This window comes from Bubalus kerabau, chromosome 15 (assembly GCF_029407905.1).
Source record: "Bubalus kerabau isolate K-KA32 ecotype Philippines breed swamp buffalo chromosome 15, PCC_UOA_SB_1v2, whole genome shotgun sequence".
Taxonomy (NCBI): Eukaryota; Metazoa; Chordata; class Mammalia; order Artiodactyla; family Bovidae; genus Bubalus; species Bubalus kerabau.
The window spans coordinates 8,940,366-8,965,272 of NC_073638.1; the positions used below are offsets into that span (position 1 = coordinate 8,940,366).

Sequence of the window (24,907 nt, forward strand, 5' to 3'; positions counted from 1 at the left end):
GCCTTTTTAAACTACATTGTATTCTTGCAGATGCTTCTAGAATAAGAAGCAAACTTCTGACAAAAACTATTTCATGTCTCTCAGGATTTTATCTCAATGACCCTTAATATTGAATCTTAACACTATAATAGTCAATTTCTTTTTTATGTACTCCACGGAGAGCTTCTAGCAACATGTAAATTTATGTGAAGCACATATATCTATGCTAAGCAACAATTTATCCCTGGATTTAATTTGAAAATATCTAGTATCTTTATATTGGCTAAGAATATGTAACATGCTATAACTGAAGCCAAAGATCTTAGCCATCTATGTAACTTTTATAGACAATATAAGAAACTTTCTTTAAAAGATAATCTGATCATAATATATTAGATGAGGTTTGCTATGACTATGGGATCACCGTACTGGAATTTGGTAGGCTTTTGTCTTTCCTATTTTCTTTGTCCTTAGTCTCTACCTTACTGTCTTCCACCTTTCTATGTCCTCTCCTTGTTTTGCCTGAAATACTCTTTTTCTCCTTTAAGCATAGGCTTACGTGTTATTTGGTTAGGAAGTCTTCCCTTCTTCCACCGTTTGGATGACGTGTTACTTGGACTGAGTTCCTTGAACATACTTCTTGCAGTGCTCTTGCTACATGTTGGTTTATATGTTTGTTCCTCTGTAAGACTTTAAGCTCCCCAAAGGCAGTCCTCTCAACTGTATTCACATAACTGCTACAGAGTCCTCAGTTCCTGGACAGGTAGCTAACATATAGGTGTTCAGTACATCTTTGTGGATCTGAGATAAATTCAGAATTCATCTATTATACACTGATAAATATTCTATAAAACCATCAATTATTCCTTAAAGATAATGATGTCATGCTTTCCAAATTCTCTGTTGACCTCTTATAATGCATACCAGATGAAGAAAGAAAGTGAATGATATTATAGCAGTTCAATAGTTATTTTTAAAAATTCCTCTTTCTCCTTTTTCAAGAGAAGAAACATCTTTGAGAGGTAACCTATTGAGTTATTAATTCTAGACTCCTAAGATTCAGTTTTATATTGTAATATGATGAAAATAGTCCATGAGAGAAACTGCAGGATTTTGAAAAACTGAAAGCTAAACATATCATAACACTTACGCACTCTTTAGAACTTAATACAAAACAGATGCAGAAAGAAATTGTGAAATAAAGGTAGAATTTCAAAGACATCTTGAAAATAATGGCCTCTCAAAAACCCATCTTTTTGAAAATTACTTTGAGAAATAATAGTCAGTTGAAAACACAATACTTACATATCAATAGTATTTCAAAATGAAACATTGAACCATGTTTGCTTATAAAAATCCTAAACCTTATGTGGTATTAAGGGTATAAAGACAGCCTTTTATTTATCAAGCTTTTCAGAAACTGAAAAGAATAATCTTTTGTTATATATTATTCCAACAAGGTAACAATTCTAGTATTGAGGGCCTTATTGTACTATGCATTTCATCACTCTGTGGGTTAAATTAGATCCCCTGGATACTACATCTATATAAGACATTCTTTTTAAAATAACAAAAAAATCTATAAAACATGTCAGCATTGCTTCAACAAGATAACTAGAATCCACATGTATTTCTCTTTTATTAAGAACTCCTGTGATTATTATTTCCAGAGAAAACAATTACTTTCAGCACAATATCAAAGATATTTAGATGTTCATATGAAGCAAAACAAAACTATTGATCACTGGCGTTTCCTATATTTATAATAGAAGTTAGAAATTTTTCTTGGTTAAAAAAAGTGGAAAAATTCTGTCTAGATAGATGTTATAGTCAATTTTTTTTTAATCTAGTCAGTCTAGTCTAAATGGCTAGTTTTTGATTCATATATTCCTACCTTCACTGATTCCTTTATCAACTTCACAGATGTTTATTTAGTCTTGAATGTGCACAGATACTGTGTGAGTTCAGAAAATAAACATCCTCTGAACTTGCAGAAATGTAAAGGCTAGAATGAAAGAATCAAGCAACATTTACAGTAGATTTTGTTACTTGCTCTGGCAGAGGGATGGAAAAGTTATAATAGAAGAACCGGAAGCACTGGGGGTGAAAAAGGGGGAAGACTCTCAACCCCTAAAGAGTCTATGACTTGAAAGCCAGATTTTTGTGGCCAAAAATTCACATGAAACTAACCATTCTGTAACTAACTTAGTAATAACAAATGATTTAAAGTGTCTCAAATGTGGAATTTATGTTCTATACTCTTTGCCTGATCTTCAGCAGTAAAAAAATGGGATATACTGCATCTCATACTCATTTTGAGAGTATTTTCAAAAGACTAAAATGAAAAGTTGATAAAAAGGGGTTCAAACTATAAAATGAAACAATTGCAGCAGCCAGAGAAGTGAGCGTTAATTAATGAGAAAACACACCCACAGAACATCTGAAGAAGCAAGTGTGGTAGGATATTTTAAGATGTTTTTAAACTCATTCTCAGTAAAGTTTGTGGAAAAATTTTTTCACAACAAATGTGGTGCTTTGATCTTGCAGAACATATGATTTTAAAGTTTTAATAGTGATCAAGTAACTAAGATAAAAATAGGCAGAGCTGACCCGTTAAAGAGGTAAGATTGAGGAGAAAAAACACAATCTCTTCCTGTCCTTAATTTTCAAAATGCTACAGTGAAGAATTACAGCTAGTTTGTTCTCTTCATATCTTTGCTCATAAAGCCAGATTTAGATTCCATGGCAATGAAGCTTTCAGCTCAAAGAAGCTTAAATGGCAATAGGGGCTGTGCCCTCCATGTTCCTGGATTCTCAGAACCTCTGTAGTGAGGGACTTAACCCCTCTTCCTTCCTGGGGCTCAGTTTCTTCATCTATTTATAATTCATCGGTCTCACAATATTGTGGGAATCAAATGAAATAAAACACATGAGAGAGGAAGGGCGTTTTACATCTTAATGATATAAAATTCTATTTATATATTTTAACTTAGGTCTTAATCAGATAATAAAGCCATTTCAAATTTATTCTGAACTGATTAAATGTTGAAGAGTCTGGCTGGTAGGATTGCCTTTACATTATATAACAGAAGCAAATTTTTGGCAAAGGGCCAGAAAATTACTCATAATAGTAAAATTAGCAAATATTAGAAAAAAGAACTTGTATATTGTAAATATAATAAAAGACTTTATAGGAGTGAGTGACTTTAGATGAATTTGTCAAAATCTTATCAGCAATGAGAATAACTGACCCACAAATTATAAAATGGGTGAAGTATATTCATCTACATTATGCACAAGATGATATAATTTAACATTGAATTCAGAGATAAAAAAAGAAATTTAAAATTTTATCTCCCCAAATAGTTATATATATGCTCTAGGTTTGACCAAATATTTTGAGAGACAGTGTGATATTACAGTTCAGAATTAGTTTGAATAATATCTCTCCTATATAACACTTGCTTAAATTTGAAAAGCTATTTATCTTTCTGAATTTGTTTCTTTGTTTCTGTCAAACACAAACTAAAAACAAAACCAATCTCTAAATCATAGGATATTTGTAGGAAGTAAGAGAAATAACACTTGACAAATTTAGCATGATGTCAGTTATTTAATAGGCCTTCAATGGACGAAAATTAGCATTGTTACTTTTTACTATTACTCATGCTTGCTTTGAGTGTGTTAGGTCGAACCCTGGTCAGGGTTTCAGAGAAGCAGACTCTGAGATGGAGACTCCATTGCGGAATGCCATATGGGGAACATGAAGAAAGCAGAATTGTGCAGAGGGGACATTTAATTGTGAAGCAGTCATGATAAAGGCCTCAGCTTATTCCACAAGAGCTCTGTAGCTGAGAGACCCTTCAGATTTGTCCTCCTTTGAGGCAAGAGACTTGGCCTTTTTAAGCATCCCTATGCATTCATCAGGGCTTCCTTGACAGCTCAGTTGGAAAAGAATCTGCCTGCAAGGCAGGAGACAGTATTCTTGGGCTTCCCTGTGTGCTCAGCTAGTAAAGAATCCACCTGCAATGCAGGAGACCTGGGTTCCTGGGTTGGGAAGATTCCCCGAAGAAGGGAAAGGCTGCCCACTCCTGTATTCTGGAGAATTCCATGGGCTGTATGGTCCATGGGGATGCAAAGAGTCGGACACGACTGAGAGAGTTTCAGTGATGCATTCGTCATACTTCCCAGGTGGCACTAGTGGTGAAGAATCTCCCTCTGACAAATCAAGAGACTTAAGAAATGGGGGTTCCATTCCTGGGTTGGGAAGATTCCCTGGAGGAGTGCATGGCAACCTTTTCCAGTATTCTTGCCTGGAGAATTCCATGGGCCATGGAGTCTAGCAGGTTACAGTCTATAGAGTCACAAAAAGGAAGCAACTTAGCACACATCATGCACATGCATTCATCACTCCTACCCTTGGTTATGGGCTGGGGGTGGGCCATAATTAGGGCCAGAAAACTCTCTTTGACTGGATGGCCATTCCCAGAGAGGGACTCACATTCTGTGGCTTAGGGAAAGAGTGCCGCAGTCTTGAAAGGGGAATCTGAGCAACACTCCATAACATCTACGACAATGGCCTCTGGTATCCTCAAGTCAGTTGACGCAATTAGTTATCCTTCCTAAGCCAATTTATTTGAATCAGCCCATAGATGAATGCAAATAATGAATGGGAAAGGAATACAAGAAAACAGGAAGGGGAGAGAGTTATTTTTGAAAATTATCAGGATTTAAATAGTGGCTTTTTAAGAAATAAAAGTAAACACTGATGATGTGTAAAATTAGAGCATTGAGAAAAGATGAGTATTAGGTTCTGAAGATAATTTAGGCAATCATTTCAGTAACTTGATTTGAACATTCAATACTTTACTAAATCATTTATTCATTCTAAACTGATTAGTACATATATAATTAATAAATATTTTTGGTGTCTCATAAAATAAATAAATTTATAATTAAAAAATAAATAAATAAAAATTTCCATCAGATTAGGACAGGGAAGATGTTCTAGAGTCAAGATCCATTGATTATTCTTCCATGCACAATTACAGGAGAACCAATAGAAATTTAGAGTAATAATGAATGAACGCAATGGAAATTCTGAACTGAAACTCAAAATATTTGGAGGGTTATTTTGCATGAAGATTTATATTATAAATTTGTTACACATGTTAGAAAGACATTTAATAAGTCTAAGGAAGTAATTCACTATTGAAAATGACTTAGAATTTGGTAAGAATTTGGCTTAATAAACACAACTGAAACAAATCAGGCTTTGGGTCAAGGTTGCAATCACAATAGTTGAAAAACTTACTGGGGCCTACCAATGATCACATTGCCAAAGACAGAGGCACTTCATTCAGGATTAAATTTTTCTTTGATTGAGTTAAAAAAAAAAAAACAAACAAGAGGAATGCAGCATTTTATAAATCTAGACTGAGCTAATATTTGCATGAAATGGAAAAATAATTTTGGAAAGAAACAAACTTCCAAAGGGAACAATATGGAGTCCCAGACTCCATATTGTAAACACTTAATTTCAGGAGTTAGTCAGCTAAAGCATATTTAATATCTGGAGTTTACAATCTAGGAACCCTAGGTTGGAAATATCTGCTGGAGAAGGGATAGTCTACCCACTCCAGTATTCTCGGCCTTCCCTTGTGGCTCAGCTGGTAAAGAATCCACCTGCAACGCGGGAGACCTGGGTTTTATCCCCGGGTTGAGAAGGTCCCCTGGAGAAGGGAAACACTACCCACTCCAGTGTTCTGGCCTGGAGAAGTCCATGGACTGTATCCATGCGGTCGCAAAGAGTCCAACACGACTGAGTGACTTTCACCTCGCTACAATCTGCGAAAGCAAATTCTAATAAAAGGTAAAGGAGTGTTTTTTATTTCTCACTGCCTACTTTTCCCAAGCCAATAACCTGAAACATTTCAGTTGGCTCTGATGACAATCTCTGGGAAGTATGGTGCTTTTATCCTCTCCGTGATCAGAGACTATTGATCTGATTTTTCTCAGCATGGCCAACACTAAAATTGCCTTTCTCTACAAGAAGCTTTATTTTCCCTCTCTCTCTTTCAAAAAACAAACAGAAAAAGGCAAACCTATATTTCTGCACTAAAACACACTGAAGAGAAACTGGTAACTTTTGCATTATCCATAATACTATGTAAAGCTGCTATCAAAAATGGAGGCTTTAACTGAACAAAAAGCTCTGTCTGGTCACCATAATACCATACCCAGAAGGTATGTTTTGGTAGACCAAATTTAAATGAACAAAGTGAAGCCTGTGCCTTCTTTTTTTGCCACAGGGATTACCACTACTTTGAGAAGAGAGTGGGTGGAGGCATATTCTCTAATGCAGACAAAAGGGGAGCGTGGATGTGGTACACTTTCTGGAATGATCTGAAAACTGTAGGGCTTTTGAGTGTAACCTCCCTTCTTTTTAGCCTCAAGCTTTGGTTGGTTATTACTCTGTTCTGTCCTATTAACATGACAATGTGATTTCTTTGTTAAATTAGGTGAAAGACTGGGAGGAACTGCTACAAAGCAAACGTGTAGCAGTCCAAGGATCACAACAGAGTACAGCTGTTTTGTGTGCCGTTCTTAGTCATGTCTGACTCTTTGATACCGCATAGACTGTAGCCCACCAGGCTCCTCTGTCTATGGGGATTCTCCAGGCCAGAATACTGGAGTGGGTTGTCAGGCCCTTCTCCAGGGGATCTTCCTGACCCAGGAACCGAACCAGGGTCTCCTGCATTGCAGGCAGATTTTTTACCATCTGAGCTACCACAGTACAACAGCCTGGTGAATTATCAGGATTCAGAGCAAGACAAAGATCCAGGAGGCAAGAAACTGAGTGATGAGGGAGAACAAGCCCTTTTCCAGGCAGGCAGGGGTAGGGCTAAGTGTCTAGGAGGCCATACTACTTGGAAGTTTGAATATTACTATTGAGCTGAATGAGTCAAAGAGAACATGTGACTTTGTGGACCCTCTGCCTTTCATACATTTTCTGATTAGTTATGAATTGCCTTCAAGACTTACACCTGCTAACATGCTGAAGAAGCAGATGCAGCAGATGCTGTCTCAGTCCTAAGTGCTTTGTGTGTGAGTAAACCTTAGAAGCATATCCAGTGATTTCATTCATTTTTATATTTATCCATCAGGAAAGAGAATGGTGACAGTCGAGTACTTACTGTTTTCTATTTTGAGACTTTTACTCCTCAGGAAATAGGGGTTAATTCCTAAGAAGATAAACTAGGAACAAAAGTAACCATAATAAGGAGACCAGCATAGGCTAGGACTTTCAGCTAGTGAAAAATCCTGAGGTAACAAGGAGTTTATATTCTGGCCCCCTTTACCTACCTAACACTCCACAAACACCAGGGATATGAAGCAGGCATATTACCTTATGATTCCTATGTGTGCCATACAGATTATCATAATCACTCCTACTTTTCAATTTTCTGACATTCAGATCATCTGGTTGGTATGGAATGGACTACTTCAGAGGAGTGAGTTCTTCATCACTAAAGGGATTGCAGTGAATACTGATGATAGTGATGAGGAATCCATATATCAACCTAGGACAAACTCAGTAATTCCCAGGATCCCTTGTAACCTTGAGATACAATATCTTTTCCCACCTAAGATTGTCTTTCTCTTTCTTCTTTTCCTATCCTAATGCTAATCATCCTTTGAGGTCAAGGTCAAAAGGCACCTTCTTCTCAAATAATATTTATACAATTGTTATGAGGAATTGATGAGTTACTGTGTGTATGTACACATAAGCTCAGCTGGTAAAGAATCCTCCTGCAATGCAGGAGACGCTGGTTCGATTTCTGGGTGGGGAAGATTCGTTGGAGAAGGGATAGGCTATCCACTGCAGTTTTCTTGGGCTTCCCTGATGACTCAGCTGCTAAAGAATCTGCCTGAAATGCTGGAGACCTGGGTTCAATTCCTGGGTTGGGAAGATCCCCTGGAGAAGGAAAACACGACCCACTCTAGTATTCTGGCCTAGAGAAGTCCATGAACTATATAGTCCATGGGGTCTCAAAGAGGCTGACACGACTGAGTGACTTTCACTTTTACACATAAAATGCATTAATGTGTGCATGAGTGCTCAGTCATGTCCTACTCTTGCGACCCTATGGACTACAGTCCACCAGGGTCTTCTGTTCATGGAATTTTCCAGGTAAGAATACTGAAGTGGGTTGCCATTTCCTATTCCAGGGGATCTTCCTGATTCAGTGATCAAGCCCAAACATCTCTTGGTCTCCTGAATTGGCAGGTGGATTCTTTACCACTGTGCCTCCTGGGAAGCCTATACATATATAGGCTTGGTTGGTTTAACTCATTGTTTATATATATATACATATAAATAAAGCTGAATGCTTAACATATAGTAGGTGCTAAATTAATTCCTTTCTTCACTTTTCTCCACAATGATTTAAAAAATTCACATTAATTTCCTTTATGGTCTCCAAAAATATTTGACTGTAATTTAAGAAATAGTAATTGCTTTCTTATGGCATATTTTTTGAGTTACTTTATTTTCTATGTCATTTTAACATTTAATAGAGACCAGAACAAAATCTTTCTTTTATTTTTATTTCCCACAGTTTATAGACAAGGGCTGAACATGAAAAGGTCAATGAATGTGGAAAGGCTAAACGTTGAGAATCAGCATAATGCCTTTTAAAGATCATAGTGTATTTAATATTGTTAACCCAATTTAGTATTCATGTGGCCTAGAAAAGTCTTATGCTTCTGTTTCCTCATTTAAAAAATGGGATTGAACATCCCTAGTCTTTTTTCCTGAGTATATTGTTATAATCAGAGCATCGAGTAAATACAAAGGACCATTCAAATAGTGCACTTTGATTTGGTTGCCCATTTTGTTGCAGTTTATCACATTTGGAGAGTTCACAATGAAAAAAGCAATTCTTTGGCCAGCTTTCCTGATCACAAATATTTGGCTTTTTTTCTGTCCCCAAAAGAGCAAAATTATAGGCTTCCATGATATTCAGTGCAAATGATCTTTATGCATTGTAAAGATTAAAACTAGCTTACATCTTGAATCAATAATTAGGAATTTCAAGTCTCTGAAGAACAATGTGCCAGCACAGTTCTCCATTAAGATTGTGGCTTTGGAGTCAAATGACCATGTTTAGGGGCTGTTGAGACACCCTGAGACTATTAAGAGAGTCTCTAAAACCTCTAACCAACATAGACAACTGTTTCAAAACACAATTGTGTCAAAGCACCGTTGCAAATGCTTTATTTGATAACTGAGTGGTTATTTGAGGCAGTTAGTTGCTTATAATGGTCAACGCCTCATTGTAACCTCTGTGTGTTGGGGTGTGTGTGTGTGTGTGTGTCTGTGCGCGCGCATGCACTCGAGCACTCAGCCACGTGAGACTCTTTGTGACCCCATGGACTATAGCCCACCAGGCTCTGTCCATGGGATTTCCCAGGCAAGATTACTGGAGTGGGTTGCCATTTCCTTCTCCAGGGGATCTTCCCGACCCAGGGATCAAACCTGTGTCTCCTGTGTCTCCTACACTGGCAGGCAGATTTTTTACCACTGCACCTGGCAAGCCCCAACCTCTGCTTAACCTGCCTGGAATGAATGTAAAGTCGGCAAGCTACTCAACCCCTGCTCCACAAGGCTGTCAGAATTATCTTTCTAAAGAACAAATCTGAGTCACATGGCTCCCTGCTGTATTCCAAATACAATCCAGATTCCATGGCTCGAAAATCAGTGTTTAACAATGAGGACTCTGCTGTTCACCTTTAAACGCATCCAACAAATATTGCCTTATCCTCTACTCTGCATCCTCACTATGCCATCAGGGCTATGGTTCCTCACTGTTCCTGAGAGGTACTCTGAGCTCTTTGCTTTGCCTTTGCTTCACCTGCTCGCTCTGTCTGAAATGCAGTTTCTCCTCATACCCTCTTGACAAAATCTTAACAGTCCAGATCCAGTTCTAGTACCAAGTCCTCCTGCCAGCAGTATGTAGAGCTCCCCAGTGACAGCACTCTGATAGAAGATTTCTAGCTGTCTGTCCCCTTAAACTGTGTTCTTTTAGAGGAGAAGGGTCATGTCTTTTAGCTTGGATCCTCCACAACACTTAGCTTGTAAAATTGAATCTAAAGTGAATCTTAAGAATAGCCTCACTAACTTGCTACCTTTGGTTAGCTCCTATCATTGCCAAAATGTGATTTGGGTGAATTGGATCAAATGTTTACAGACTAATTGATTTAGTTTGGACCCTTTCAACAAAGGATTCAGTACTGGATTCACTCCAAAAATCAGTCAAATTGCTGGGTTTGTAAAACATGGCCAAAGTAAAGAGGCAAGAGAAATAGAAGCATTTTCATTATAGATTTCAAAGCAATAGCTATTATTCTTTTAACCTGATGTGATGATATGTTTATTTATTCACTCTCTTGAAATACAGTTCAAATGCACTATTTTATTTACAACATAATTATACCTTGCCTACACATGTTACAAAAGCTACACATAAAATTTTACATAGAGCTTTGTCTGCAAACCAGTGGCTGTGTATAAAAGACATCACTGTAACTGGTTGAAAAGTAGAGAACTTCATGAAGCTGTATTTTGGCATTACAAAATGGAAAAAAATCAACACAATTGGTATCTTTTTGTTTTTTCAAAGATTGGTTGATTCATCTGACACTATGCAGTGTTAATGTGCTTAAAAATACACCTGTCTCCCCCTTTCTCTTCTGATTCATCTTCATTCAATCACCCACTGGTGGGTTAGCCCAGGGCAGTTAATGTAGAGACTTCTCCAGTCAAAGGCATACTCTTTTCCTGCCTAAATCCCAAATTCTGTTGGACTTCCTACTCTGGTGGGCCAACCTAGATCCTTAAGATCTCCTTAGTGGCTCTCTTCTGACACACAAGCAAGCTACAGACCACCCCACCTGTCTTTCCTCTGAGCCCTGGCCTGCCCTCTTGTCCCAGAGTCTTCAACTGACTTCTCAAACAGAAGGTTTCCACACGTTCAGAGGCCTTCCCAAATCTCGCTTCTTTATAACTCTTTCATCCCTCCTTCTGAAACATGTTATTTCTCAGATGTATTATTTCACAAGGAGAAAGGCAGGATGGAAAAAGAATGCTTTTCTTTTTCCCTCTGACTTTTCAAAGTCACAAAATCAGATTCTCTCTCAGGTATGTCCTTAAAGCCAGCCAGGACCCAATCAGTCTTTGAGGATATTTGGAGAAGGGGAATAAACTATTTCTTTTAGACCTTGTCATTTTGAAGCTTCTAAATACTTTAAAAAGTTAAAAAAAATTCTATGATTTTTTTCTAAATATACTAAAGCGATAAATCCTAGATGATCTTAAAGCTAAATATTTTTCTTTCTTCTCAATATAATAACTTCCTGTATTCTTCTATTCTATAGTTTATTATCCCTGTCTACAAACTGAGCCTAATTTATAATGGCTTAAAGCAATATGAGTTTGCATGGAGCAGGGAGTCAATTTTGTACTTCTCAAGGGCAAGAACAATATATGTACAAAGAGAGATAGAGCAGGTGTTATTAATTGCCAACCTTATGAAAAGGATTAAAGGTATTTATTGATACAAATAAATGGACATGAAACTAATGTGGATATCTAAGAGAGAAAAACAAGAATTCACATAATTGTACCAAGACCATTTATTGATTGATATTTTAAAATAAAGAAAGCACCTGCTTCTATGAAGTGAAAATTCATTTTAGACATACTTTTATGTGTCTGATCACTCAAAATAAATGTTTACAGAAAATCCTTAGAAGGTATATTTTTTTGGAGTATTTGTTGTTTTCAAATGTAACATTTTAATGTCATATTTTTCTGGTTTTATTTTATGACATTCATGGCATAAAATTTGTTCACAGTCTTGAAGAAATGATCAACTCAAGGTAAAGGAAAATCACAAATTTGAGGGAAATGAGTTTAACAAGATCAATAAATTTTGTATATAACATAACCATTGCTAATTAAAATTAATTTATTTAATGAAATGTGAATAATACAGTTGGTAATTATTTATGCAGTCTCTCTCATTAATTAAAAATAAATCAGAATGAAAGAATAAGTTAGAGGAAAATGTTTAATTTTGTTTGCATTGAAAAATGCAATAAAGTTCATTCTTACTATCCTCCTAATATAAATTTATCAAATTCTAGAGTGAGAGGGGGTCTTAGAAATTCTGTGGCCCAACTGCCTTACTTTAGTTTCCTATGCGATCAATGACCAGGCAGGTCAAGTGACTGGATTTGTGTTACATAGCTGATTAAGGATTGAGCTGGAACTTGATCCAGAAATTTCCTGACTTTGGGTCTAGGACTTTCCCCACTGTATCTCATTACCTTTAAAATAAAATTCAATCCAAACAGTTTTTCTTATGTTTGGGCTCACCAGAGCTGTGGTTTTCCAGTGTTTCATTCAGTGTTTAGAGAAGGATAAACTGGTATTAATAAGCATGTGGCAGCATTTTAAACTGGATTTGCAGGCATAAATTGCATTTGGATCCACCTCTTCTGCCACTATTGAAGGGATATCCCAGCCAGAGTCTCTCTACCACTCTAGTTCCATCGTCTTTCTCCTACTCCGTGTCACTCTTTTATGTCTTAAACAAGCCAGTGTGGGGAAAAGATCTTTTTTCCAGTTCTCTGTTGAGTTAAGACACTGTGATGGTACTATAGGATTTGGTTAAAAAGATTTCTTACTCCATTTAGTAGACATATAATAGAAGATATTACAGGAAAAGATTTGGCAGTTGAAAAATGAGCATGTCTGTTAATGTTTATCTAAGGTTACAGCATTTCTGACTTTGGGTTGCAAGTTTAAATTCTGTAGTTTGTGAGGTATTAAAGAATCTCCAAGCATTACTATTTCTTCAAGAACAAGCATTCTTATTTCACTTATTCATTGTATCATAATTACTAAGAATGCTTTAAATAGTACTAGTCAGCTGATGTAGCTACATAATATTTGAGAAGTAAGGTGTAAATATGGCCAGTACTAATCAAATGAATAAAAGTTGCAAAAACCCAAACTTGCATAATGAAGTATTTCCAATTTCTTACTGGGAAGTTTTAAATAAATATTATTCTCAGTTTAACACAACAGAGAATAATGAAATAGAAAGTAATTTGAACTTTTCTCTAAACATTTCATCAATAAGAAAATTTTTACATTTGATTCTAGATTTCTAAATGTATTATTATTCAAAGAACAAAATTGTGTTAACTTACGGCCCTGATGCTTTCAAAATGTCCACCTTCCTTTTCGAAATCGATAGGCTGTCCTTTCAGTGTCCAGTAGAAAGTGACATCCAAGCTAGGATCGTGAATTGCTTTGCAATTAAGGACAATGCTTTCTCCCACTGTTAACTCTGTTCTTTTAGGAGTAAGCTCTATTCTTGTAGGTTCTATAGAAATAAAAATACATTAATTAGCATAGCACATAGTTTTCCCCTGCATTCTGTATTTTAAATAATAGAGAAAAATTAAACAGGGAATCTATGTAACATAGTTGCTCCAGGTATGTATCTTTTAATAAACTATTATTAATTGAAATATCTTTTATTGTATTTAGGGTATTTTACTAGGTATTTGTAGGGAACTGATGATTTAAAAGTCACTATTCAGCTTGATGAAAAAGAGGGAAGACTATACAACTAGTAACAGCATTTGGCATCCTGGAAGGAGAAGTATTAGAAAAAAGACTCTGTAGCTTCCCTGTCCACCTTTAAGGATCATCAAGTATAGAAAGGATTTTTACACTAAAAAAAAAAAAAAAAGCCTCACATCAAAGGAAGAATAATTCAAGCAAGTTCACTTCTTTAAGGGGTATAGGAAGACCCTCCCTTCAAATTACTATCTTAACAAAGATGAAACTATACTACTACTGCTACTGTACCACCTTGTATGTTCTTTGTAGTTTACAAAACCTTCTTGTAAGTAGAGGAGTAGAAGAGGCACCTCTGGCTGATTATAAACTATCACCTCCAATAGCTGCTTTGGCTGAGATCTAAACAAAGGCAAAATGGTGAATAGAATTTTTTTTAAGAAAAAAATGTTTATATTAACTAATGATCCACTTTAATTTTTAAAAGGTAGATATATTTTTACTGGATGTAGAACAACTTTAAACCAATAAATGCTAATACCAACTGTACATCTAAGAGATATTTAAGCTAATGATCAAATACATGCAATATTATATATATATATATATTTATATATTTGAATAAGTAGGGAGATGATGAAGACAGGACTTTGATTTTTTTTTTTTCCTAATTAGATTCCTGATTGTACATGACTCAAGAAGCCTGGCACAAATGACTAAAAATTAGCCTAATTTTCCTATTCCAGCTCTATTGTTTGCAATAGCATAGTCTGATGAAGCACCATTGTTAACCGTTGATAAGTTCCTTCTAAGCAGTCTCTGAGAGGAAAGAGTGACACCAGGAAAGGAATGTCACTGTAAATATTAACATTATGGAACTCAGATATTCTGTGTGGCATTCTAAATTCTGGCTTCATCAGAGAAGACAGATAATCACAGCATACTGCAGTTTAAACTTTGTGACAACTGGAATGTTCTGAGTAACTAAACATTCCACTTAACTCATAATTAACAGAAAGCATTGTTGCTATTATTAAATGAAAAAGTCTGTGAATTCTGCTTTGCCTCATTATGGAAAAGATTATTTAACACACACTAAGAATGGGACTCAAACTGGAAGACTGAATTGTGTTCCAGTAATGTATGCTCTAAGTGGAGACATTTTAAAAATTATGTTCCTTTCTTCTGTGGATGTTTGCCTCTTTTCTAAAATATCAGAATGTTGACTATTTTAATTACATTTCTACTTCTAAAGAAAGAGAAAAAGTAAAATTTTATATTTTTGTGGCCAAAGTATGGTTCACTGTATACTATATGCACAAATGGAAAAAAGCAAGTGATATACTTTGTTGTGAAAAGCATTCTTTTGCCAAATGAAGACAGTGTTTACGACAGGAGATTTTCTTATAATTTGACAAGTAGTCTCAAAAGAAGGTTCTAGATTTGAAATCTAGTTCACTTTAGAACTAGAAAACTAACAGAAACATTTAAGCAGTAACATTTATAATACTGAAAAATGACAGTGTATAAAAGTTCCACTGATGTCCACATCAAAGAGTAGCTCTGGTGTTGCTTCATCTGATGCATATTCCAACACCACATGTTCATATCCTCTTTCTGCTTCTCTTTTTTGCCCCAAATTCCCAGTTGAAGTGGTAACAAAGCAGTATTACTGATTGATGCTAAAATTAATCTTGGTTGAGGAAAATATTTTTATTCTGCTGGCATACTTGAAATTTTTGAGATACCAACTAAAACTTGAGAAAGCTCTCTTTACCCTCCCACATATTTTGTTCAAAGCGAAATACTTAAATTTCTACCAATAATATGTTCCTTTCTTCACAGTCCCCTAAATAACGGAAAGGGACAATTTGTGTTCGTCCTTCATGTGCAATTAGATTTCATCAACAGAAACATGTGCACATATACAAGCAAACACATATACATGCATGTTACATTTATTCTCTTTCAGATAAGGCCATGAAACTATGCTTATAGAAAATTCACCACATTTTCTTACCTTTTACAGATACTGTAGCTGTGATTTCAGCAGAGCCAAAGACATTTTCCCCTCGGCAAATGTACTTTCCCTCATCTGATTTAGAAGCATTGAGGATCCGGAGACTCCCGTCTGGAAGAATAGCTATTCTGAAAATCATTAAAAAGGGTTTTTTTTTTTTTTTCCTGCTTTACTGCAAATCATCTAAGTGGTAAGAAACTCTGATGAAGTCTGAAACCACTTCCAAGGTAATAATAAATTAGATAAAGATCACTGTGAAAACATGCAGGGAGAGTAGAAATATTTTGCCCTTCGAAAAATTATATAGTAAACCCACATAATACCTTCTTATAGTTAAAAGGGTTAGGGAGTTACAGGTTTTCTTTGGACACATTTTATGACATTCATTTTAAAACTTGTGGAAAAAAAGGTGACCCTGAATTTTGTTATTAAAACTTATACTATAATAACACCCAGTGATATTTTAATATTAAGCTTGAGGTATTTCACCTCAAACCAAGAATGACCTCAAAAATCAAATATCAAAAGAAATAACATAAAACATGGAGGAGGACAGGCACAGAACGTAAAATTAATTGTGTACAGCCTTGAGATGATTTATGGTGGTTTCTTTGCAGTGAAACCTGTGTAGCAAGGGCGTGACAATGAAACCTGAATCCTGGAACCTGGACTGCTCACACTGCACTTTTCAAACAGAAAAACGTGATACCTGAGTTTGCCTTTGGGCTCTTTTGAGACCTTTATTATAAGTGGACCTTGAGTCTTATATGAAGGTGAGAAATTAGAGCATTATTAAAAATTTTAGAAGTTTAGTGAAAATGAGGTTGACATTCTGGATTACCATATTCTCCTGTGTATTTATCATTCCAGAAATATACAGATTTCAAACTTAATTAGAATTTTTGTCCTTTTCTCCCTCGTATGCTCCTGAAATATAATCTGTTATTTCACCAGTGCATCAGCCTACTGAAGCAACCTTAGGCATAGCAGGGATGGCTGTTGTGATTTATTTGATATGCCACTAGAATTTAGACTGCCTTCTTTTAGGAAAGAACTCTGTGCTACTTTTGGTAGAAAACCAAAGCTCTCACCGAACTTAAAATTCTAAAATTGGATTTTCCTGGTTCTGAAAAGAATAGTTTATTCCATGGCATCATGAAAACATTAAACTATTTAAGGTATAAGACTAATGGCTTATTCTGTTTAGTCAACATCCTATATGTTGTTTTTAAATTAGTATTCAATTTTGCCAATCAATCCAGAACTGAGAGCTAAGGACAGTATTGAAATTTTAACAATAGGATTGAATTCTAGGCTGCTGAATATTGATTATTAATTTTCCTGACATTGTCATCCATAAAGAAACCAGTTTAAAAACATTATACTGCTTTCAATATGGATCAAATTTGATTTACAATGTGTTGACAAGGGAGACAAATTTAGAAGCAAGCCAAACTAGGAATAGAAGATTTGACAGTAATTTATGTCTAGGAGGGATATTAATGAGACATTTGGAAAGAACACTGGTCTCTAAAGATATACCATCTATTTAGGATGGTCAATGAAAAATTCTGTTTATTATTTAGGGCTGTTTCTATAAAGATAGAATATAATGTATTTATTCCATTTTAGTAACAGAAATATACATGTTACAAAAAGATGTATTTGAAAGCAAAAATTATACTTTTTATAAACAAACCAGTCTTCTCTTGTACTAATGACACACTTTATTTAAATACAGCTAAATTACTACAGTTTGCAAGATTGTTAATATCTTAAATATGTCTGGATTTTACTTACTGGTATAAATTCTAATCTAGCAGGGGAGAAGTTTGGCTTAAAAATTCACCACCTTTAAAGAAATAAATGTATCTTAGATACTGGCAGTATTTCAACTCTTGCTTTAAGATAAGTCCTTTCTCACTGACAGAAGGCAATATATTACAAAGATAGTTTATGAACACTCCTGTACTTTAGGCCACTGATCCATTTGGAGGATGAAGAATTTTAAATATCATGATGTTTTTAATCTGTCAATTGGCAGTGTCATTTAACCAAAAGCCTGTCTTCTGGTTGAAGTTGCAAATCCTTATCAGATAAACTTTTTAGAAAAGAAAAAAAAATAGAATAGACAATGAATGAAATTAACCTTATAATGTCTGGCTATTGAGGTCAGGGGCAGCGGCCGAGAGGAGATACCCCACGCCACAAGCCCGAGGCCAGGGGCGGCAGGCAGGAGGAACTACCCCACGCCCCTAAGCCCGAGGCCAGGGGCGGCAGGCAGGAGGAGCTACCCCATGCCCCCACGCCGGAGGCCAAGGGCTGCGGTTGGGAAGACCAACCCCACGCCCGAGGCCAGGGGCAGTGGCCGGGAGGACCAACCCCATGTCCAAGGAGCCACGGCTGTGCGGGCGCAGGAGGGCCTAGAGGAGCTATCCCACGTTGAAGGTCAGGAAGGGAGGGGTAAGGAGCAATGGCTGTGCTTTGCTGGAGTAGCCATGAAGAGATACCCCACGCCCAAGGGAAGAGAAACCCAAGTAAGACAGTAGGTGTTGCGAGAGGGCATCAGAGGGCAAACACACTGAAACCATACTCACGGAAAACTAGTCACTCTAATCACACTAGGACCACAGCCTTGTCTAACTCAATGAAACTAAGCCATGCCCGTGTGGCCACCCAAGATGGGCGGGTCATGGTAGAGAGATTTAACAGAATGTGGTCCACTGGAGAAGGGAATGGCAAACCACTTCAGTATTCTTGCCTTGAGAACCCCATGAACAGTATGAAAAAGCAAAATGATAGGATACTGAAAGAGGAACTCCCCAGGTCAGTAGGTGCCCAATATGCTACTGGAGATCACTGGAGAAATAACTCCAGGAAGAATGAAGGCATGGAGCCAAAGCAAAAAGAATACCCAGCTGTGGATGTGACTGGTGAAAGAAGCAAGGTCCCATGCTGTAAAGAGCAATATTGCATAGGAACCTGGAATGTCAGGTCCATGAATCAAGGCAAATTGGAAGTGGTCAAACAGGAGATGGCAAGAGTGAATGTCAACATTCTAGGAATCAGCGAACTCAAATGGACAGGAATGGGTGAATTTAACTCAGATGACCATTTTATCTCCTACTGCGGGCAGGAATCCCTCAGAAGAAACGGAGTGGCCATCATGGTCAACAAAAGAGTCCGAAATGCAGTACTTGGATGCAATCTCAAAACGACAGAATGATCTCTGTTCCTTTCCAAGGCAAACCATTCAATATCACAGTAATCCAAGTCTATGCCCCAACCAGTAACGCTGAAGAAGCTGAAGTTGAATGGTTCTATGAAGACCTACAAGACCTTTTAGAACTAACACCCAAAAAAGATGTCCTTTTCATTATGGGGGACTGGAATGCAAAAGTAGGAAGTCAAGAAACACCTGGAGAAACAGGCAAATTTGGCCTTGGAATACAGAATGAAGCAGGGCAAAGACTAATAGAGTTTTCCCAAGAAAATGCACTGGTCATAACAAACACTCTCTTCCAACAACACAAAAGAAGACTCTACACATGGACATCACCAGATGGTCCACACCGAAATCAGACTGATTATATTCTTTGCAGCCAAAGATGGAGAAGCTCTATACAGTCAGCAAAAACAAGACCAAGAGCTGACTGTGGCTCAGACCATGAACTCCTTATTGCCAAATTCAGACTTAAATTGAAGAAAGTAGGGAAAACCATTAGACCATTCAGGTATGACCTACATCAAATCCCTTATGATTATACAGTGGAAGTGAGAAATAGATTTAAGGGCCTATATCTGATAGATACAGTGCCTGATGAACTATGGAATGAGGCACGTGACATTGTACAGGAGACAGGGATCAAGACCATCCCCATGGAAAAGAAATGCAAAAAACCAAAATGGCTGTCTGGGGAGGCCTTACAAATAGCTGTGAAAAGAAGAGAAGTGAAAAGCAAAGGAGAAAAGGAAAGATATAAACATCTGAATGCAGAGTTCCAAAGGATAGCAAGAAGAGATAAGAAAGCCTTCTTCAGCGATCAATGCAAAGAAATAGAGGAAAACAACAGAATGGGAAAGACTAGGGATCTCGTCAAGAAAATCAGAGATACCAAAGGAACATTTCATGCAAAGATGGGCTCGATAAAGGGCAGAAATGGTATGGACCTAACAGAAGCAGAAGATATTAAGAAGAGATGGCAAGAATACACAGAAGAACTGTACAAAAAAGATTTTCATGTCCCAGATAATCACGATGGTGTGATCACTGACCTAGAGCCAGACATCCTGGAATGTGAAGTCAAGTGGGCCTTAGAAAGCATCACTACGAACAAAGCTAGTAGACTTGATGGAATTCCAGTGGAGCTATTCCAAATCCTGAAAGATGATGCTGTGAAAGTGCTGCACTCAATATGCCAGCAAATTTGGAAAACTCAGCAGTGGCCACAGGACTGGAAAAGGTCAGTTTTCATTCCAATCCCAAAGAAAGGCAATGCCAAAGAATGCTCAAACTACCGCACAATTGCAGTCATCTCACACGCTAGTAAAGTAATGCTCAAAATTCTCCAAGCCAGGCTTCAGCAGTATGTGAACCGTGAACTTCCTGATGTTCAAGCTGGTTTTAGAAAAGGCAGAGGAACCAGAGATCAAATTGCCAACATCCGCTGGATCAGGGAAAAAGCAAGAGAATTCCAGAAAAGCATCTATTTCTGCTTTATTGACTATGCCAAAGCCTTTGACTGTGTGGATCACAAGAAACTGTTGAAAATTCTTCAAGAGATGGCAGTACCAGACCACCTGACCTGCCTCTTGAGAAACCTGTATGCAGGTCAGGAACAGTTAGAACCTGACATGGAACAACAGACTGGTTCCAAATAGGAAAAGGAGTACGTCAAGGCTGTATATTATCACTCTGCTTATTTAACTTATATGCAGAGTACATCATGAGAAACGGTGGGCTGGAAGAAGCACAAACTGGAATCAAGATGGCCGGGAGAAATATCAATAATCTCAGATATGTAGATGACACCACCCTTATGGCAGAAAGTGAAGAAGAACTAAAGAGCCTCTTGATGAAAGTGAAAGAGGAGAGTGAAAAAGTTGATATTTAAAGCTCAACATTCAGAAAACTAAAAGATTGTGGTATCCGGTCCCATCATTTCATTGCAAATAGATGGGGAAACAGTGAAAACAGTGTCAGACTTTATTTTTTTGGGCTCCAAAATCACTGCAGATGGTTATTGCAGCCATGAAATTAAAAAATACTTACTCCTTGGAAGGAAAGTTGTGACCAACCTAGATAGAATATTCAAAGCAGAGATATTACTTTGTCAACAAAGGTCCATCTAGTCAAGGCTATGGTTTTTCCAGTAGTCATGTATGGATGAGAGAGTTGGACTATAGAGACCTGAGTGCAGGAGAGTTGATGCTTTTGAACTGTGGTGTTGGAGAAGACTCTTGAGAGTCCCTTGGCTGCAAGGAGATCCAGCCAGTCAATCCTAAAGCAGATCAGTCCTAGGTGTTCATTGGAAGGACTGATGTTGAACCTGAAACTCCAATATTTTGGCCACCTGATGCGAAGAGTTGACTCATTGGAAAAGACCCTGATGCTGGGAAAGTTTGAAGGCAGGAAGAAAGGGGACAACAGAGGATGAGATGGTTGGATGGCATCACCAACTCAATGCACATGGGTTTGGGTGGACTCCTGCAGTTGGTGATGGACAGGGAGGCCTGGCGTACTCAAGTTCATGAGGTTGCAAAGAGTCCGACATGACTGAGTGACTGAACTGAACTGAACTGAAGTCACCTCAGTCATGTCTGACTCTTTTCAATCCTATGGACCATAGCCCACCAGGCTCCTCTGTCCATGGGATTCTCCAGACAAGAATACTGGAGTGGGTTGGCATGCCCTCCTGAAGGAGATCTTCCCGACCCAGGCATCAAACCCTCCTCTCTTATGTCTCCTGCATTAGCAGGTGGCTTCTTTACGACTAGTGCTACCCTATGTGTGATCTTAAAACTACTCAATCTCTGTTCTTATATGTATTACTGTCATAATTACATCTAATTAGTTCTTTAAAAGTATTAACCTCATATTATATGTAAATTGTTGTGTTTTTGTGCTGTGTGTAGGCAGTAATTGAACATTTACTCAAAAATTTAAGTCAAATATATGACAAATTTTGAAAGAGAAGACATGGTGCCGGGGAGAATTTCTACTACTAAAGCCTTAATTATTTTGGGTGTTTGATAAGTCTTCTCTGCGGGAAGCATGGCACTGAAACCTGAGGAGTGAGAGAGTTAACTAGGTGAAGATTGGGAAAGCACAGGGAATGATGCTGCAAGGCCTCAAGATAGGAAAGCCCACAAGACCTCAAAGAGCCAAACGACCAGCTATGATGGCAGATATAAAGGGGGAGCTGAGGCTGGCTCAGTGGTAAAGAATCTGCCTGCCAAGTAGGAGATGCGGGTTCCATCCCTGGATCTGGAAGATCCTCTGGAGAGGAAAATGGCAACTCACTCCCATAGTCTTGCCTGGGAAATCCCATGGATGGAGGAGCCTGGTGGGTTGCAGTCCATGGGGTCAGAAAAGTGTCTGAAGTGACTTAGCGACTAAATAACAACAATAGGAATATAGTAAGTTCACATGTTAAAAGTATATAACTAAAAGTTCTTACATACAGAGGCAGTTATGAAACTATTAATATGATTGAAATAATCAACATATATGTCACCTGTACTTTCTCCACTCAGCCCTTTCTCATCCCATGCCTATCATGGGTCAACTACAGATCTGCTTTTTATCACTAGAGTAGGTTTGCACTTTTGCAAAGTTTTATGTAAATAGAATCTTATCAGCATGTACTCCTTTTTGTTTAGTTTATTTCACTCAGCATAATTAAGATTAAATTGAGTGTCATCCCTGTGGCAACTACTAAGAATACATTCCTTTTCATGGATGAGTAGTATTCCATTGTGTACAGATGGCACAACTTTCCTATCTTTCACCTTTTGGTGGATGCTTATGTTATTTTCACCTTGTGACTATTACAAATAAAGATACTATGAATATTTGTATATATGTATTTTATTAATATTTATTTCTCTTGGATAAATACTTAGAACTGGATGACTAGATCATCTGGTTTATGTTCCTGTTTATATGTGGAATTTAAGAAAAAAATACAAATGAACTTATCTACAGAACAGAAATGGAGTTACAGATGTAGAAAACAGCCTTATAGTTACCAGTGGGTAAGAGGGGGGAGGGATAAATTGAAAGATTGGGACTAGCTATGGGGTATGAACCTAATTACATATTTATTTAACACAGTGAAAGTGTGAGTGGCTCAGTTGTGTCTGACTCTTTTTGACCCCAAGGACTATAGCCTGCCAGATCACCTCTGTCCATGGAATTCTCCAGGCAAGAATACTGGAATGAGTAGCCATTCCTTTTCCAGGGTATCTTCCCAACTTAGGGGTTGAACTGGAGTCTCTCACATTGCAGGCAGATTTTTTTAATGTCTGAGCCACCAGGGAAGCCCTTTTACTTTTACTAGTATATGGTTATCCAATTGTTCCATGCCATCATTTGGAAAAGACTTATCTTTCCTCCATAGTCTTTTCATCATTGTCAAAAATCAATTGGCCATGTAAGTATAGGTCAACAACTGCTTAACTCTCTCTGCTGGTCCATTGATCTACTAATGTCTTGATTACTGGAGCAATGTGATCTGTCTTAAGGTCACATGAGATAGTTCCTTCCACTTGCTCTTCTTTTTCAGAACTGTTTTGGGTATTCTATATTCTTAGCATTTCCATATAAATTTTGTAATTACCTTGTCAGTTTAAAAAAAAATCTACTGAGATTTTGACTAGAATTTCAGTGAATATACAGCTTAATTTGAGGACAAATTAATGTTAACAATATTGCTTTAGAAACCATGAACATGACATATTTCCCTTTATTTAGTTCTTTTAAAAAATCTCTCTAAGTAATATTTTTTAGTTATCAGTCTACTGGTCTTAAATATCTGTTGTCAGATTTATCCTTATAGCTTTTGTTGCTATAGTAAAGAACTACTTTTAATTTAATTAACTATTGTAATTTCTTATTTAATTACTATTTTAAATAATAATTACCTGAGAAATATGTAGTTTTAAGAAGCTGTACAGTAATATCCCTTGTATGCTTTTTTCTCAGTAACTCTTTATAGTAATATGTTGCCATAAAGTGTAGTATAGCCAAAGGTATATTATAATATTACAATCAGGATATTGATAGTAATATAATCAATTGATCACATTTAGATATTCCTAGTTTTAACTTATTCATTTGTGTGTGCTTTAATTTCTATACAATGTTTTCATTTTGTGTTTGTGTATCCATCACCACAGTCAAGACACTGAACAATTCTAACACCATAAAAACTCTTCATTTTTCCTTTTACAGCCTCAGCACCTTTATTCCACACCACCACCATCATCCCTAACCCCTGGGTCCTAATTGCAGCCAACCACAAATTTGTCTTGTTACTTTATTTCATTTCAAAAATTATACACAAGTGAAATCTTATAATATGTAACTTTGGTGGGGCTGATTTTTTTTAACTCATTTAGCTTAATTCCTTGAAGAATCATCCAAGTTGTTGTATGTATTAACAGTTTATTTTTACTGCTGACTAATATTCTATGGTCATCTGAGTTAAACTCACCCATTCCACTCCATTTTAGTTTGCTGATTCCTAGAATGTCGTCGTTCACTCTTGCCATCTCCTGTTTGACCACTTCTTCTTCTTCTTCTTTTTAAGATTCTTTTTTCTTTTAAATTTTATTTTATTTTTTAATTTTACAATATTGTATTGGTTTTGCCATATATCAACATGAATCCGCCACAGGGATACATGTGTTCCCCATCCTGAACCCTCCTCCCTCCCCATACCATATACAGAGTGAAGTAAGCCAGAAAGAAAAACACCAATACAGTATCACATCAGATCAGTCACTCAGTCATGCCCGACTCTTTGCGACCCCATGAATCGCAGCACGCCAGGCCTCCCTGTTCATCACCAACTCCCGGAGTTCACTCAGACTCATGTCCATCGAGTCAGTGATGCCATCAAGCCATCTCATCCTCTGTCGTCCCCTTCTCCTCTTGCCCCCAATCCCTCCCAGCAGCAGAGTCTTTTCCAATGAGTCAACTCTTCGCATGAGGTGGCCAAAGTACTGGAGTTTCAGCTTTAGCATCA

General features: G+C 37.1%; 1 protein-coding gene across 1 annotated transcript in view; it reads right to left on the reverse strand.

Annotated features, from left to right (window-relative positions):
• Positions 1 to 24,907, reverse strand: part of CNTN5 (contactin 5) — a 649,216-nt gene that overhangs the window by 169,272 nt on the left and 455,037 nt on the right. Inside the window, exons 12-13 of the mRNA XM_055548167.1 lie at positions 15,657 to 15,784; positions 13,261 to 13,436 (exon numbers count right to left, since the gene is read on the reverse strand). Of these exons, the coding sequence (XP_055404142.1) occupies positions 13,261 to 13,436; positions 15,657 to 15,784 (304 nt within the window). The remainder of the gene's footprint in view (positions 1 to 13,260; positions 13,437 to 15,656; positions 15,785 to 24,907) is intronic.